The following is a 16,565-nucleotide window of genomic DNA, read 5'->3' as shown; positions in this document are numbered from 1 at the left end:
ATCACACCCAAATCGAAACAAGTATAAAAATTGTATATGTGTTAATATTGGTTCATCCTCCTCACTGTGGCTATAAGAGAGATAAATATAATTATCTCTTTGTAGTTGTTGTATTTCTAAATCACTTTCTGGATTTCTATTTTTGAGATCACACAACAAGGATTAATTAACACTAACTAACAACAACCTTGCTGGTCAATGTTTGACTAATTAAGGGGTTTTTTTTGTGCGACACTTAGGATTTATACATATCTGTGCATCCTGTGACCAATTCCTATTTAGAAATGAAAATTTAATACACATTGTTTTACTTTTAGCAAACAATATACAGTAGGGTCCAACAGTCTGAGACCACTTTCCCAATGGAAAAGTGGACTCAGACTGTTGGACTCTACTGTATACATTTTGCCAAGTCCTTTTCACTTTTAAAATGTTTAATAGTTTTAGTTCATTTTTAAGGAAGGTTTTGGTCACAGTTACCCTTTTTGTTTTTTATTGGATTTGTTTTTGCTCTATACAAAGTTTACTATGAGAGGCACATCATCTTTGACAGACGTCTCATCTCATCTTTATCATATTGCTCCAACTTTAGTGATAAAGTGTCAGATTTTCCAAATCCTACATCCAAAAAAAAAAAAAGTCCATATTTTTGGGCAGTTACAGAAGAAGTTGAGACACATTTTTGATGTGCCAAATAAATCCGTCTTTGTCTGCTCACCAGAGATGGAAGACATAGCAGAGAAGCAGCCAATCTCAGCATATTAAGTAGCTGAAAGTATGTTTTTTGAGCTCCAGTTTTTCCTGTCCTGCTGCTGCAGAAAAAAAAACTCATTTCAGACAAGCTGAGGCTCTAAGCAGAGGAGCTTTGATTTAGTTCTGGCAGTTCTTTGATGGCTGTTGGAGATTTTAACTCTCTGGTGGAGCGATACAGTAAGATGTGGTCTCAGCATGCATCACATTGCTGTTTCTCTGAGGTGTTATTAAGATAATTGGTAGCTAGTTGTTGTGAATCTTCTTTCTTTTTGTTGTTTTTATTGTGTGTCTAAAATCTTGATGCTCATCTAATCGGCCTTGAGCAGATGGCTGGAAAAATTCCTTTACTGTTGTTAATTTATGCTGCTTCATTCTCAAAGGGTCAGGACACAAATTTTAGTAGTAAGAGCTAAATATGTAAATATGGACTTTACGCACCAATACACTGATACACATTCACACAGTCAGGCTGCCCTCTCGTACCGCATGTTCATTTCATCAATATATAATCATCTCATTCACTATTAAAATATTCAGACTCACTGTATCATAATATTCCTCAGCAGTTGCATTTTGGCCGTAGATGTCAACATGATATAATATTTTGCATGCTAGCAGAACTGTTGTCCCTGGACTTACTCAAATTAATTAAGAACTCTACCGAAAAACTAATTTTCAACTTTGTGTCCCTTCTTCAGGTCCCACGAGCTGCGATCGAAGGTCTTGTCCCTCCAGCTGCTGCTGTCCATACTGCAGAACGCCGGGCCCATCTTCAAGACCAATGAGATGTTCATCAACGCCATCAAACAGTACCTGTGTGTGGCCCTGTCTAAGAATGGTGTCTCATCTGTGCCTGAGGTCTTCGAACTGTCCCTATCCATTTTCCTCACGCTGCTCTCCCACTTCAAGACGCACCTCAAGATGCAAATTGAGGTAAGAGATGTGCTAAGGCATCTCATTCTTATCAGAAAAAGGCCAGTAAATCTACTTTTAGTGTTCCTGCTCAATGCTAAAAACAGTCTTATCTACTATAACTCATCACTTCTGTGCCTGCTGCTCCATGCTTCAGCAGCATGCTCTCCACGTGATGCTTTGTGTTCAGTTTTTTTCTTGTTCGTTTTCCCCACACTCTATTTTGAGTCAGATATGCAGGGAAAACCTGATGAACTAGTTGGCTAAGTGCAGTAGCTATGTTTATACATCCACCCACTGCTTCTTGATGAAAAGCAACAATTTCACACCTTCTCAGGCTGCTGACAGTCTCTCTGGGAAACAGGATATTATGACAGAAGAGAGGCTGAGTGAAAGTTTCCTTCAAACATTTATTTTTTAATAATCATCACTTCACAGGTTGAAAATGTATCCTCACCTGCTTTAACCTAGTTAGATAAAAGACACACGGATGGTCTCTCCTTTTCAGAGCCTCTCTGTTCAAGAGTATTTCTGCTATTGACCAGTTTGAGTGATCTATGGGAGATGTGGATTCTCACAGAGTGCTGTAAAATCCTCCCACCTTGGTGCAATCGTCTGCTTTCTGTTGCCTTCGGTTTATTTTATCTGAGCTGGATCAGTTTATATTAAAGGCACGACCCTCACCTGCTTTATTTGATGTGTCTACTGAATGAAAATCATGTGGGCTCTGGGGCACTTGTGTTTTGTTGATCATTTCAACAACTGATGGTGTCTTTGGCTCTCTATTTGTTGTTCACACTGTCATTTGGACTCTGTCTGCAGGTGTTCTTCAAGGAGATTTTCTTGTACATCCTTGAAACTTCCACAAGCTCCTACGACCACAAGTGGATGGTCATACAAACCCTCACTAGAATATGTGCAGGTGTGTATCAGTTCTCATTTTTTGCCACTTTTCACATGGATTCTTTATGTGTCATTATATCATCTTGGTATGTGAACTCTTGGATAGTAAATAGAGGCTCAGGAGAAGAGCTTCTGGTGCATCTACACCAAATATTTTATTAAAATCATCTTTAAAAAGGCTTTTGCAATTTAATGTGTCTTCCAATCAAATTTCTTTCTGTATTTGTTTTTGAATGGCATATTTTAAAGCCAAATGTATGTTATCACATCATAAATTGAAAAGGTTAAATCATTAATTTAACCTTTTCAAATTAACCAAATTAACCTTTGTAAAATTGTATAATTATTCCAGTGACACGCTGTACTCATTTCATCAATGACAGACTCTTTGCATGTGTCCCATCTATCTCTTCCAGATGCCCAGAGTGTGGTGGACATCTATGTGAACTACGATTGTGACTTGAATGCTGCTAACATATTTGAGCGATTGGTCAACGACCTCTCGAAGATTGCGCAAGGGCGCGGGGGCCACGAGCTCGGCACAACACCCCTGCAGGTGATTATTTTTATTATTTTTATTTTCTGCAGTTTGGATTCATATGTTACTACTGTTACAGTACAATACAAGTTTTCTGTGGCGTTGGGAATTAACAGTTTTTTATAACTCTCTCTAGGAGCTGACCCTGAGAAAGAAAGGCCTTGAATGTCTAGTGTCCATCCTGAAATGTATGGTAGAGTGGAGTAAGGATCAATATGTCAACCCCAACTCCCAGACCAGCCTCGGTAAGACACTGAGGATAAAATGTAATTCATCTCGATTATCTGGCAGCTGTCATACCTGCACTGAATACAAAAGACAAGGAAATTACCTTTCTGTTCATTCTTATTCTGTGCACTAAACAAATGCATCGTCTTTTGACTCATAAGTGGCAGAATTGATGTTTGTCTTTTAGTTCAGGTCGGTATAAAAAAGATTATTTACAGAAAACAATCTAATTCTATTAAACTTCTTGTCCCATGACTTCAAACTAAATTAAACTCCAAGGGGAAGCCTTTAGTCATTCTTGGAGAAGGTCTGATGGATTGTAAACAGTGATGCATGTAACTGTAATCCATAGTAACATGAAGATGTTATCCTCCTGTGTAACTGGTCTTTATCAGAAGCAGTCTCAATTAACGTTTACAGCTTAAATCCAGATGGTACTGGCTAGATTACTTTGCCTGCTTGCAATTTTATCCTTTGTTGGGTTTGGCAATAAAATTCCAGATTGTTTTCTCTCAGACGTCTGTGGAGAATTGAGCCTGCATTGTGGAAAAAGTGTGTCATAGATGAGACTGCCAAAGGTATAACTAGTCTTTCCCGTCATCTGCCCAGTTATGGCAGCAGTTCATCAACAAGGTTAACTGGGTTACTGGTACAGCTTACATCCATTTATCCGGCTGCAATCAGTTGTGTGATTGGCAGTTGGTGTCCATCAGAGAAGGTACCGCTCCCAGATGGAATTGAGCATTCATCTGCTCAGCTCCATCTGGAGAAGGCAGAGAGATAATGCCCAGAGGCCAGTGCAGAAAGGCTCATCCAGGAAGTTTAGCCTAAACCTGAGTGATACCTTAGGCCAAGCCATGATGAAACACCCGTCTACGACACACAGAGCTTCTCCTATGTGTGAGACTGGCCCCTGGGTCTTTTGCACACCAGTGGCTTTCTGTTGTTTGCCAAAGGAAGAGCTCAGAAAGTGCAACTTTGTGAAAAGGCTTGCCTCTGGCTAAGCTGTCAAGGCTAACCAGCTGAGGCAGTTTACTTGCAGGAACACCATCTTGCCAAAACCTTTGACAACTCCTTAGTAATCTAGCTGGAGCTCATGGGTCGGTATTTGAATTTTGAATTTTATATTTGCTGCTGGCAGTGGGGGATTTCAGAGTAAGACTGTTTTTTCTGTCTTAACATGTAAATTACATTATGAGTTGTGATTACAAAACATTGAAAACACTGACTTGGCTTCATGCATTACAGTACAACATATCACCTCCACATTTTAACTGTCACTTGCCGTGTCATTTTCTCCCCTTTGTTGGATGACTTCAAAGCAAGAGCAGGTAACAGTGGGATTCGTTGTTTTAAGCCTGTTGCGTCGTGGATGTCTGTAGCTTTAAATGATTTTGTACTAGTCGTGCATTAGATAACCTGTGTGGTATTATAGGGTTTCCAGTTACCCACTTACACACCATAGATTGTAACCAAAAACATGTTTGAAATGAACTAATGGTAGAAATACTTGTTGTGAACTAAATGCATAAAAATGGTGCTTGTTGAGAAATTCAGAAATATTATGAAATTAGTTTTTTGCCCTCCTCCCTCTGTATTCCTCCACCTTCTCTCAACTCTGTAAGCTTAAGAATAGAAGGCATACTGCCAGCTCACATTACTGTGACACTGTCCTAAATGTTTTAAAGAGTTTCCGATGGGTAATCAGACGCCGGGCTGCAGCACAGGGTTACAGCTGCAGCAGATCTCTCAGCTTGTCTCTGCAGGCTTAAGAAACCACCTCTCTCAGCCTCTAAGTCCCGACTGCTTCTAGTTTAACTGCCTGGAGCTTTTTAGATAACCCACCTTTTTATAATAGCCTCTCCCCCTGCCCGTTCCCTGCACCTGCTCTGTGTTGAGGAAAAGTGTGTGTTTGTCGGCGTTCGTTAGGCTGTGATTGTGTGTGCATGTAAGCAACACCAGTGTGCATACCCTCCCTGCCAACAACAATCATTAAGAAGGCCTCGGGGTCATTTTGTTCTCTGTGCTGCAGTTTTCCCCTTTTCAATTGCTGAAGTCTCCTGCAGTACTCACTCCAAGTTGACTCATGTTTTTTTTAAGCCCCCAGGCTGTGTTTCTGCCAGCAACAGAGTTTCAATTAAAAACTCTCACCTTTTGTAGTGGTTTCAGTGGGTTGATGTTTACAGTAACAATAAAAATACTAGATTTATTTCCACTCTTCTATCATTACTGCTGTGTGATCTTATTCCGTGATTTTTTTTTTGCTCCGCAGGTCAGGAGAAACCGTCAGAGCAAGAGAGCACAGAGACAAAGGCCCCGGAGACCATAAACCGCTATGGGAGCATTAACTCCCTGGACTCCACAGCCTCCTCTGGCATCGGCAGCTATAGCACTCAGATGTCAGGGACTGATAATCCCGAACAGTTTGAGGTTCTCAAACAGCAAAAAGAGATAATCGAGCAAGGGATTGACCTGTAAGTTTCACTACACACAGAAATGATTCACATTTGTTCTATTCGCACTTTATTGACTACAGTATTTCCTTTCTCTATTTAACAGGTTCAACAAGAAACCAAAGAGAGGAATCCAGTATCTTCAAGAGCAAGGCATGCTGGGTACCACCCCAGAAGACCTTGCTCAGTTCTTGCACCAAGAAGAGAGGCTTGATTCGGTAAAATGTCACCCTGTTTATATTCAGCTACTCGGGCAATAAACAGACAGGCTCATTCAACTCCAGCACCATTACTGGGTTTGTTTGGGTGTCTAGTCGCCATATTAGCAGCAAAATGCTCGGCAAATAAACACATAGCCAGTCTGATTACGCACTCTCTTCTTCTCTATCATCTAACCAAACCACACATAAGCCACACAATTATCGAATGCCTGTCCAACCAACATTAAACAGCCACTCACACTAACCCAGAGTCCTAAAAGCAGCGTAAATGTTAGCTCTAATGAGGAGTGCACTTTGCCTTTACTGGACAACCTCAGGAGCATCTGTGCACATCGGTTATCAGCAGTAAACAGCATTCACAATATCTGGTTTGAAATAAAGGCCTCTTAGATGCAGCAGCAGCACATAGAGTGGATAACTATGAAAGTGTGACATGTATTTATTTAATCCTCACTTACTGGATGATCCTACCGTTAGAACAGTGGTTCTTATTAAGGTCAAGTGAAAAGGAGTAGGTGGTGGAAAGGCAGACAGACAGTTAAGTTACTCTTTACGGTGCCTTAATCAATTTTCTCTCTCTGCTTCTCACCCTTATGACGAGGGAAATGTTGGGTAAAGAACAATTAAAAGCTGTGATAATGAGAGCGGTGAGCTCAAAGGATTACTGTTGGTTCAAACTAAATTGGTTATGTGAGCTGTAAAGAGGCAGCATAGGATTTCAGACTCTGTACATTGCAGCACGTCTAGTATTAAAATAACACTGACCAGTCGTCTTTTGTGCTCTCTTTAGACTCAAGTGGGAGAATTCCTCGGGGATAATGATCGTTTCAATAAAGAGGTGATGTACGCCTACGTAGATCAAATGGACTTCCAGGGCAAAGACTTTGTTTCTGCACTGAGGATGTTCCTGGAAGGCTTCCGGCTCCCTGGAGAGGCCCAGAAGATCGACCGGCTCATGGAGAAATTTGCAGCAAGATATCTTGAATGCAATCAAGGGTGAGTTTGAATCTTTTGCCAGGTGATGTGTAATATACTGTAGCAACAGCTGAAGTTGGTTCTGTTAGGCCTGTTCACAATATGTTGTTTTTATTCATCCGTTTTTTTCTCTCGCCCTCCTGTTTAATTTGGATTTTCTTAGGCAAACTCTCTTTGCCAGCGCTGACACGGCATACGTCCTTGCCTACTCAATCATCATGTTGACAACGGACCTTCACAGTCCACAGGTAAGCCCTCCACCTCAGTACAGCAGCAGCCTTTGGGAATCTCTTTTGACAGCAGCCATTCCCTCAGATATCAGTGCAACATAAATCACAGGGATTGCAAGAGCAGCTTTTGACCCGTATCCTTGTTTCTCTCTGCAAAGGTGAAGAATAAAATGACAAAAGAGCAATACATCAAGATGAACCGCGGCATCAACGACAGCAAAGACTTACCTGAGGAGTATCTCTCGGCCATCTACGACGAGATTGCGGGCAAAAAGATTGCCATGAAGGAGACAAAAGAGCTCACCATGAAATCCAACAAGCAGAGTGAGTCTCACTGCATTGGCCTGTGATGCTGCAGTGTCTCATTGGATTTTAAAAGTGTGTCAAAAGTTTGTGCTGTTTGGAATAAATACCAAGATAATATCCAGAGCCATTAACCTGATATCGATGTAGCTGTAACGATTTTATATCAGACCTAAAGCCATCAGAAATGTCTCAAACAGAAATTGATTAGATATTACTGCGGGTTGATCAATAAAAGTCAGTGTTTGTGAGTTATCCTGAGATGAGTTCAAAGTTTGTGCAGAAGATGCCCAAGTGGCCATAAAGTGGTCACATTTTGTCTCTAGATAGTTCAGCCTTTGTCCTTCCTGAGATAGTTTGGTAGCTGTAGAAAGCCGTGATTGTATGTAAGTATCCATATCTGCTGTTGATTCTTGCACAGGTGTGGCCAGTGAGAAGCAGAGGCGTCTGCTGTACAACGTGGAGATGGAGCAGATGGCAAAGACAGCCAAAGCGCTGATGGAGGCTGTCAGCCACGTTCAGGCGCCATTCACCAGCGCCACACATCTGGAGCACGTCAGGCCCATGTTCAAGGTAACACAAGCAGACACACAGATGCGCGCACACACTTTTGTTCTCATACACACACACAAATTGGACACCTCTTCTCTTTGTTGTTCCTCAGCTGGCATGGACACCCTTCCTGGCTGCTTTTAGCGTGGGTCTTCAGGACTGTGACGACACTGAGGTGGCTTCACTGTGTCTTGAAGGGATCCGTTGTGCTATCAGGATAGCGTGCATCTTCTCCATACAGGTAATGTCTGATTTGGAGGAATAGTATCTACTCTCTTTACCTTGCAGTATTTTTACACACTCTCTGGTCTGTTTTGTCTAACAGTTGGAGAGAGATGCGTATGTGCAAGCCCTGGCCAGGTTCACCCTGCTGACGGCCAGCTCTGGCATCTCAGAGATGAAGCAGAAGAATATCGACACCATCAAGACGCTCATCACTGTGGCTCACACTGACGGCAACTACCTGGGAAACTCCTGGCACGAGGTTTGTTTTTCTCTTCTCACTTACAACTGCACAATCTTTCACTCCTTGTATTTCCTTTCTCTGTTATTATATCACACCTCACCTCAAATCTGGACTCAAACCATGAACCACAACAGGCCACATTGTTTAATATGAAAGAGAGTTTTTGCTAGGCACAAAATTAAATGAAATAAACTTTTTTTAACTTTTAAGAGATGCCTGATAAACAGCATTGTGTTTAATACAAACAAATTTAAAAGTTCAGTCATCACATTATCTTCTATTGAACTTTTGTTACTCTCCAACTGAGCAGTAAGTGGTTTAAATTACAGCTAAATTAAATTTCTCAGCAAACTAAAATTAATTGTGTGACCATATCATTTTCAGTTAGAGCATTGATATTTCATTTAACTGTGAAGCAGTCAAAGATGATTGTTTTTTAAGGTTTTTGGGGAATTGTTTAGCTCCTTCTTTAAATCCAAATTTCTCCTGGTTCCACACTCTTCCCCTCGGTCCCAGTCTGCACAATGTCCATTTCTACCTCAGTGTTATCTGTTGCTCTAAATTGCTGCTGTTATATCTCCTCTCAGATCATGAAGTGCATCAGTCAGCTGGAGCTGGCTCAGCTAATCGGTACAGGGGTGAAGGCACGCTATATCTCAGGGACAGTGCGGAGCAAAGAAGGCTTTTTAACAAGTACCAAGGAGCAAAGCAACGACGAGTACCTGGGTCTAGGTAAACAGTGACTGTGTAATGTCACAGCCACAGACCAAAATTAAGTTCAATTCTTAAATGTAACATAAGATTGTAGAAGACCTTGACATTTTTGAAACATCTGTGCTTTGCTCTGCAGCTGGAGGGACAGTAGACAGAAAGCAGATTGCCAGCATCCAGGAGTCCATCGGAGAGACCAGCTCTCAGAGTGTGGTGGTGGCTGTGGACAGGTACCTGATTTGAAACTTTTTTAGGAAATATGAAGATGAATTGTCTTGGTTCAGATTGGTTTTACAACATACTGGACTATAAGGAACCATATATAATATGTTAAACTATAATTATTGGCTCAGAGAAAGATTCCTTAAAAATACAAATTCTACTAAGCATTAAAGTGTCAACTACATACTTGACTCAAACGTACACTGATTTAAAAATGAATTCAGAGGCTATTTAACTGGCTGTGTAGCATGTCAGGTGTTTTGAGCAGACATCTTCCTTTTTTTTTATCAAACATAGTTCACATCCTCTTATTCAGTCATATCACTTATTCAGTTATATCACTGAACCGTGGCTTTTAAATGATCATATATGTGTTTTTCTGCTTTAGGATATTCACAGGCTCTACCAGACTGGATGGCAATGCAATAGGTGAGTCTAGCTACATACTGTTTTTTTCTTATTGCTTCAAGGACAGGTACATTCCAGCTATTTTTGGCTGTTATGATTCACTCTGCCCGTACAAAGCACCACTTTTCTTTGCTCATTGCCAACATCTTGTATCTATTTGTCAGTTGATTTTGTGCGCTGGCTGTGTGCTGTGTCCATGGATGAGCTGGCCTCGCCCACACACCCACGTATGTTCAGCCTGCAGAAAATAGTCGAGATCTCCTACTACAACATGGGCCGCATCAGGCTGCAGTGGTCCAGGATCTGGGAAGTTATTGGAGACCACTTCAACAAGGTGGGCAAGGATTGATCACATTAGAGATGGTGATCAGATGATGCTTATTTTTTTTGTGTGAACACCATGAAACAATCATCAAATATTGGTATTCAAACAAGGAACAGGAACTGAACAATAATAGATATGAATATGATTTTATCATCAGGGTGATCTTCCACATATAGGAAAGGGACTACAAGAGCTTAAACAACTGTTTTCTTCCTCTGCCATCTTCTTCTCTATGGGAGATTTCAGTCACTGATAAACAGAAATTGTTGCCAGAAAAGCTTTCTGGCATCTTAGTGTTCAAGGACATATCTCTGAGTGAGGCTCTGCTTCACACTGAGTAGCTGCAAACTGAATTTGCTTTGTTTAGAAAAGAATAATTTATCAGTCATTTATCAGTTTGGATTTTAAGGAATATTTTTAATCTTGCTGGGGTTGGACTGTTTTCTTCAGTGCACCCAGATGCTTGTTTTTCAGTTTCACATCTTATTTAAGGAACTGAATTGAAGGTATTAAAGGTTTATTCTAGGTAAGATTGTGATGTTACTGAAATATGTTTTTTATCCGTGCAGGTCGGCTGTAACACCAATGAAGATGTGGCCATTTTCGCAGTCGACTCTCTCAGGCAACTGTCCATGAAATTTTTGGAAAAGGGGGAGCTGGCCAACTTTAGATTCCAGAAAGACTTTCTGAGGCCGTTTGAGCACATCATGAAAAAGAACAGGTAAAGATTTATTTGTGACTGAGTGCTCACGTTAATACTCCCCTGAAAATCTGTAGTGCTGGCCGTATGCTGCAAACACAAGGCCTGCACTGTGACCATGAGTGGTTACTATTTCTGGGTTGTTTCTCACATGGCCACAGACACACACACTGAATCAGAGTCCCACAGTCATTCTCCCCTCCTCCCGTCAACCTCTGTAGCGGTTCCCTGCCTCCTCTGTTATTCACTCTCTTTCTTTCCCCCTCTGTCTCTCCCTTTCTTTTCTTTCTTTCTTCTTATAGCGGTGATTAAACATACTGTTGTTTTCTCCGAGACGAGCTGCAACATTTTGACTGACCCATTTCAGTCTGTTTGCATTACCCTTTCAATGAACTCATTTAAACGTTTTTTGTCTCCTTTGTTTGAATCTGCCTTAAATGGAATTTGAACAGCGATCACTCATAAATGAGCTGGGTTCATGTAAATATTGGCTATGTAATCGCTGTGTGCAGCACGTCAAAAGGCAAGCTGTTTTACTGCAGCGCATTTTTCATTGATGTGAAAGAGGAGTAGCAGTGTAAGTATAAATCCACCCACAGATTGAGCAGGCTGAGAGAGCTTCAACAGAGAGGAGATGGCAGGCAGCCATGTAAACCCTGCAGCGTAGTGTGTCCATTAGACTCTCTCATGCTGCCCTCCTGTGTGTGTGTGTGTGTGTGTGTGTGTGTGTGTGTGTGTGTGTGTGTGTATGCATGTGTGTGTGTTTGCTGGTAAGTGGAGGCAGTCTTTTCACTCATTCATAACTACTGAGCAATTAGGAATGCTCTTGCTGTAAAAATCTATTGTGCAAAGACTAGCCACTGCTGGAATAATTTCTCTACCTGAAAATGGGATTTAAGATGTTATGAGGAGCTTTTAAAGTTAATTGACATCAATTTAAGAGATTCATTACCTCTTTTGAATTGATTGACTTCTACTGTATGCTTCCTAACACCCCACCCCCAACCACACACACACACACACTCTCTCTCTCTCCTGTTTACCTCTTCCTTATTGCTTCATCTTCTGCTCTTCCTTTAATTTTTACTTCCATTCTACCTGTCTGTCCTGGTCTTCTTCCAATTCACTCTCCTCCTCCTCCTTGTGCCCCGTCTCCTCTCCAGATCTCCCACCATTAGAGACATGGTGGTACGCTGCATAGCCCAGATGGTTAACTCCCAGGCTGCAAACATCCGCTCAGGCTGGAAGAACATCTTCTCTGTCTTCCACCTGGCTGCATCTGACCAGGATGAGAGCATTGTGGAGCTGGCCTTTCAGACCACAGGCCACATCGTCAGTAAGTTCATTTGATTACCTGGGGACACCTTTATTACATTTTGACATTTTCCTTGAAAGACTTTTATATACAGAGGAGGAGTCAGTCAGTTCAGAGATCTCTGTAACTCAAGAATAAATCACAATTAATCTTGCAGCCAACAGATGTTTGATCTGATCTTAAAGTTTTGCTCTGTCTCTCTATCTCCTCTATCTTTATCTCCCACCGCCCACCCTCATGTTATCCTCCCTCTGTCCTTCCCCCAGCGAATGTATTTGAAAAGCACTTTGCGGCCACCATCGACTCCTTCCAGGACGCCGTTAAGTGTCTGTCGGAGTTCGCCTGTAATGCCTCCTTCCCAGACACCAGCATGGAAGCCATCCGCCTCATTAGACACTGCGCCAAATACGTCTCAGAGAGGCCACAGGTCAATATGAGCCCACACATTATACAGAGTAGTCTATTTCTGAATGTGAAGGTGCCACTTGTGTTTTCCTAAATCATACTAAGTGAAACGTTTGTTTCTTGAAGCAGAAGTACAGAAAACAAGATCAAACTTCGTTCTTTAGTCTTTCATAAACGTACATCTCAACAGCATTAAAATAAATCTTTATCAACCAAAATATTGAAAACAAAACTGCAATAGTAATAGCTCTACAGTATGAAATAAACAAATAAACCCACCTACGATCAGAAGAGAAGGTTAAGTGTAGAGTATATCACAGGGCACGTACAGTATGTATGGAAATGTGCTTTTGTGTAGGAGGGTTAATTTTCTCCCGAGGCAGAAATGAACACAGCTCTTATTTCTCTGGCAGGCTTTCAAAGACTACACCAGTGATGACATGAATGTAGCGCCCGAGGACCGGGTGTGGGTGAGGGGGTGGTTCCCCATTCTCTTCGAGCTCTCCTGCATCATCAACAGGTGTAAATTGGATGTCAGGACCAGGTAGGCGGTTCACCTTGAGACTGCTATTTCAGGGACTAGAAGATGTGCTTTTACTTTAGATTTTAACAGATGTGCACTGTCAGTAAAGACAAAAAGCAAATGTCAGCTACAGCACAGATGAAAGGAGAATAGTGTATGGATAATGTGTGTGTGTGTGTGTGTGTGTGTGCATTTCCCAGGGGGCTGACAGTGATGTTTGAAGTGATGAAGACCTACGGGCACACCTTTGAGAAGCACTGGTGGCAAGACCTGTTCAGAATTGTCTTCAGGATCTTTGATAACATGAAGCTGCCCGAGCAACAAACTGAGGTACACGACACAACAACTATTTCCCCCTCCTGTGCTGCATCCTCACAGATGTTTTGATCATCTGTCTCTTTAGTGAAAGTTTATCCAAAAGTTACAATTGTGTGCACCTAATCTCCCTGTAGATTGTAGTTTTTTGTTCTCGCATTGACATCACAAAAAATGTCTGTTGCTTCCTCAGAAAGCAGAGTGGATGACCACCACCTGCAACCATGCACTTTATGCCATCTGTGATGTCTTCACTCAATACTTTGAGTCCCTCAATGACGTCCTGCTGGATGACATCCTGGCTCAGCTGTACTGGTGTGTGCAGCAAGGTGAGGCAATGCTTTCTCTCTTCATTTAAATATGTCTGTATGCAATTAATTAAAAAGATTTGAGTCGAATTAATGTCCAGTCTGAAGGTCCAGTTTGTCCTCTTGTCTGTAAGTAATGGCAGAGGAATGGGGAGGTTATTGATGCTGCTTTTAGAGGTTAAAACTAGCATTAACTGAACCAGGTTCAACTGCAGCGATTGAACTTGGATATTGCCTCTCAGCTTTCATGTGCTGCGTCAATAATGGCCTATCACTTTATAAAAAACGGAGGTTAAGCTAATGATCGATAAATGTTTTTAGCATTCAGAGTTTGTTTACTGGAAAATTGATAAAAAGGCAGAAATCTCAGCAGACTTTTTATATATCAATACATCTTACCCTTTTCATTCCATCTTTTACTTTTTTTTTTTTTTTTTTAAATTAACCCTTCCCATGTCTCTCCCTTGTCTTGGCCCAACTCCTCCTCCTCCTCCTCCTCCTCCTCTTCATCTGTGTGTCTGTAGATAACGAGCAGCTTGCCCGTTCAGGCACCAACTGTCTGGAGAACGTGGTCATCCTGAACGGAGAGAAGTTTTCCCCGGAGACCTGGGACAAGACATGTAACTGCATGCTGGACATTTTCAAAACCACCATCCCCCACGCGTAAGCTGTTCTCAGTACAAATTCCTCCTGGTGCTTTTTAAAAATTAGATAAGACTCATAAATTCAGCCGTATTTCTAAGAATAATCAACTGAGACTGAGACCAAATTACTAAATGTTTAGTTGATGGATCATGTTGCTCCTTCAATTTTCTAGTCTGGAAGTTGTTTGTCATTCTGTATGAGAATTAATGAGATTTATGGAATTTATGTATTTCTGCTTTCAGGCTGTTAACATGGAGACCAGCAGGAGCAGAGGGAGAACCCATGACCACACAGAGTCTACCAGACAAACAGCTGGTGAGGACACTACACTGTTTTTCTACTTTTCTTCTAAATCAATTACTACAGTGTTTGTTTTTTTTACTTACATATTGATGCAAGAGCCTTGTTAACTTTTTTTGTCAATAGTTTGTCATCGACTATTTGTTCAATCTGTTTTATCCTGCTGCAAAACACAAGGACTCCATTTCCCAGAAGTCAGTGGACATACAGTCTCGCTCTGAGGACCAGCATTCCATCAGTAGCGCTGATAGGGTTTCCATGGAGAGCCGCCGGCAGAGTCAGTACAGTTCAGCGCCAGGCATGTATGAGGACGGATCCAGGAGCAGGACCCCAACAAGTGAGTCTGTCACTGACTGATCATCTGAGGATGTGAACGTCTCCGCGTGTGTGTATGTGTATGTACTGATGAATGTTTACTTGTATGTTCCACAGAGGTCCAGGAGCAGCGCTTATTCTCAGCTTTGCTGATAAAGTGTGTGGTGCAGCTGGAGCTGATCCAGACTATTGATAACATCGTCTTTTTTCCTGCTACCAGTAAGAAGGAAGATGCTGAGAACTTTGCAGCAGCTCAGGTAAAAACAACTGTGGTCAACTGATAATCACAATCACTAATTAGCAGTCTGATAAAAGGAAACTTGGAGGTTTTTCAACCTGGACTGTTTGACTAATGGGGGCAACAATTTTTGAAATTGGTCCAGTATTGAACAAGAACACTTCAGCCAGCAGCTGGAAAACGTGCTGTAATGTAATCCTTTGGGGCAATAGTGCACCGTCAATATACATCCACTAAAAGAGTTTGTTTTTACCACTGACAGACTCACATTGTTATTATAAGTGGGATTATTATGGAAAGGATAATACAGAGAAGTAAAACATTTTTCTTTCGCTTGATTCGGTCAGTTTGTTATTGTGTCTAACAAAGTCACACTCAAGGAAAAGTCTCACTCTTAAATCTTAAATCTCACTGTCGTCTTCGTGCTACAACTCAGAGCCAGACTTGGTTAGACAACAATCTGATACTTTCAGTGGCAAAAACAAGCACTTTTAGTGGACGTTCACTGACGGGCTCTATTGCCCCATAGGATTACATTGCAGCCCATTTCACGGCTGCCGGCTGAAGCACTCTCGCTCAATACTGGACCAATTTCAAAAACTGTTGCACCCATTACTCACTTAGACATAAAATTATGAGAAAATAGGATCCAGGTTGAAGAATCCTGAACTTTTCCTTTACAAGGTTTTAAAGGTTTCCTCTTCTTGAAGTCTTCTCTCATGTGTGATTTAAACCAGTAATAATCTGTCACTTCTTCGTCTTTTTGAAGCGAGACGCTCTGTATGCAGCGGACGTCCCCGTGGAGACTCAGGACCAGGGCATGTATCGCTACCTGACCTCTGAGCAGCTCTTCAAACTACTAGACTGCCTACTGGAGTCGCACTGCTTTGCCAAGGCTTTCAACTCCAACAATGAGCAGAGGACTTTACTGTGGAAAGCAGGTAGGGCCACAAACTACCGTCTGCATTTTATTACTTTGCTTTTGTTCTGTTCACTGAGGTGGACTCTGATTAGCACTTTATCTCAGTTGAGGTTCTTTGTTGCCTCTCGGGGCTGTTTGGGAAAGATAGTGATTTTAAAATAGCTGTAACTGTAATTGTGTGCCTTTATGTCTGTGTGCGTTGAAGGTTTCAAAGGAAAGTCGAAGCCCAACCTGTTGAAGCAGGAGACCAGCAGCCTGGCGTGCGGCCTGCGTATCCTGTTTCGCATGTACACAGACGAAAGCCGCCAGGACGCCTGGGAGGAAGTCCAGAGACGACTGCTCAAGTAAGGAACCAAACATGCATTCAACAGCTGTGCAT

At 41.7% G+C, this 16,565-nt stretch overlaps 1 protein-coding gene across 1 annotated transcript in view; it reads left to right on the top strand.

Annotated features, from left to right (window-relative positions):
- arfgef1 (ADP-ribosylation factor guanine nucleotide-exchange factor 1 (brefeldin A-inhibited)) overlaps positions 1-16,565 on the top strand; it is a 50,428-nt gene that overhangs the window by 30,128 nt on the left and 3,735 nt on the right. The window contains exons 11-38 of the mRNA XM_053342640.1: positions 1,452-1,686; positions 2,488-2,587; positions 2,985-3,124; positions 3,243-3,351; positions 5,607-5,808; positions 5,894-6,005; positions 6,799-7,004; positions 7,147-7,231; positions 7,372-7,537; positions 7,938-8,089; positions 8,181-8,309; positions 8,394-8,552; positions 9,122-9,266; positions 9,385-9,475; positions 9,856-9,896; positions 10,040-10,209; positions 10,770-10,921; positions 12,064-12,236; positions 12,482-12,642; positions 13,034-13,164; positions 13,344-13,473; positions 13,652-13,787; positions 14,291-14,429; positions 14,654-14,726; positions 14,889-15,048; positions 15,144-15,283; positions 16,034-16,205; positions 16,392-16,530. Of these exons, the coding sequence (XP_053198615.1) occupies positions 1,452-1,686; positions 2,488-2,587; positions 2,985-3,124; positions 3,243-3,351; positions 5,607-5,808; positions 5,894-6,005; positions 6,799-7,004; positions 7,147-7,231; positions 7,372-7,537; positions 7,938-8,089; positions 8,181-8,309; positions 8,394-8,552; positions 9,122-9,266; positions 9,385-9,475; positions 9,856-9,896; positions 10,040-10,209; positions 10,770-10,921; positions 12,064-12,236; positions 12,482-12,642; positions 13,034-13,164; positions 13,344-13,473; positions 13,652-13,787; positions 14,291-14,429; positions 14,654-14,726; positions 14,889-15,048; positions 15,144-15,283; positions 16,034-16,205; positions 16,392-16,530 (3,948 nt within the window). The remainder of the gene's footprint in view (positions 1-1,451; positions 1,687-2,487; positions 2,588-2,984; positions 3,125-3,242; positions 3,352-5,606; positions 5,809-5,893; positions 6,006-6,798; positions 7,005-7,146; positions 7,232-7,371; positions 7,538-7,937; positions 8,090-8,180; positions 8,310-8,393; positions 8,553-9,121; positions 9,267-9,384; positions 9,476-9,855; positions 9,897-10,039; positions 10,210-10,769; positions 10,922-12,063; positions 12,237-12,481; positions 12,643-13,033; positions 13,165-13,343; positions 13,474-13,651; positions 13,788-14,290; positions 14,430-14,653; positions 14,727-14,888; positions 15,049-15,143; positions 15,284-16,033; positions 16,206-16,391; positions 16,531-16,565) is intronic.

The sequence above is a fragment of the Scomber japonicus genome, chromosome 21 (genome assembly GCF_027409825.1).
Source record: "Scomber japonicus isolate fScoJap1 chromosome 21, fScoJap1.pri, whole genome shotgun sequence".
In the NCBI taxonomy this organism is placed as follows: Eukaryota; Metazoa; Chordata; class Actinopteri; order Scombriformes; family Scombridae; genus Scomber; species Scomber japonicus.
Note: the sequence above shows the minus strand (reverse complement) of the source record. Positions and strands in the feature narration are given on the sequence as shown.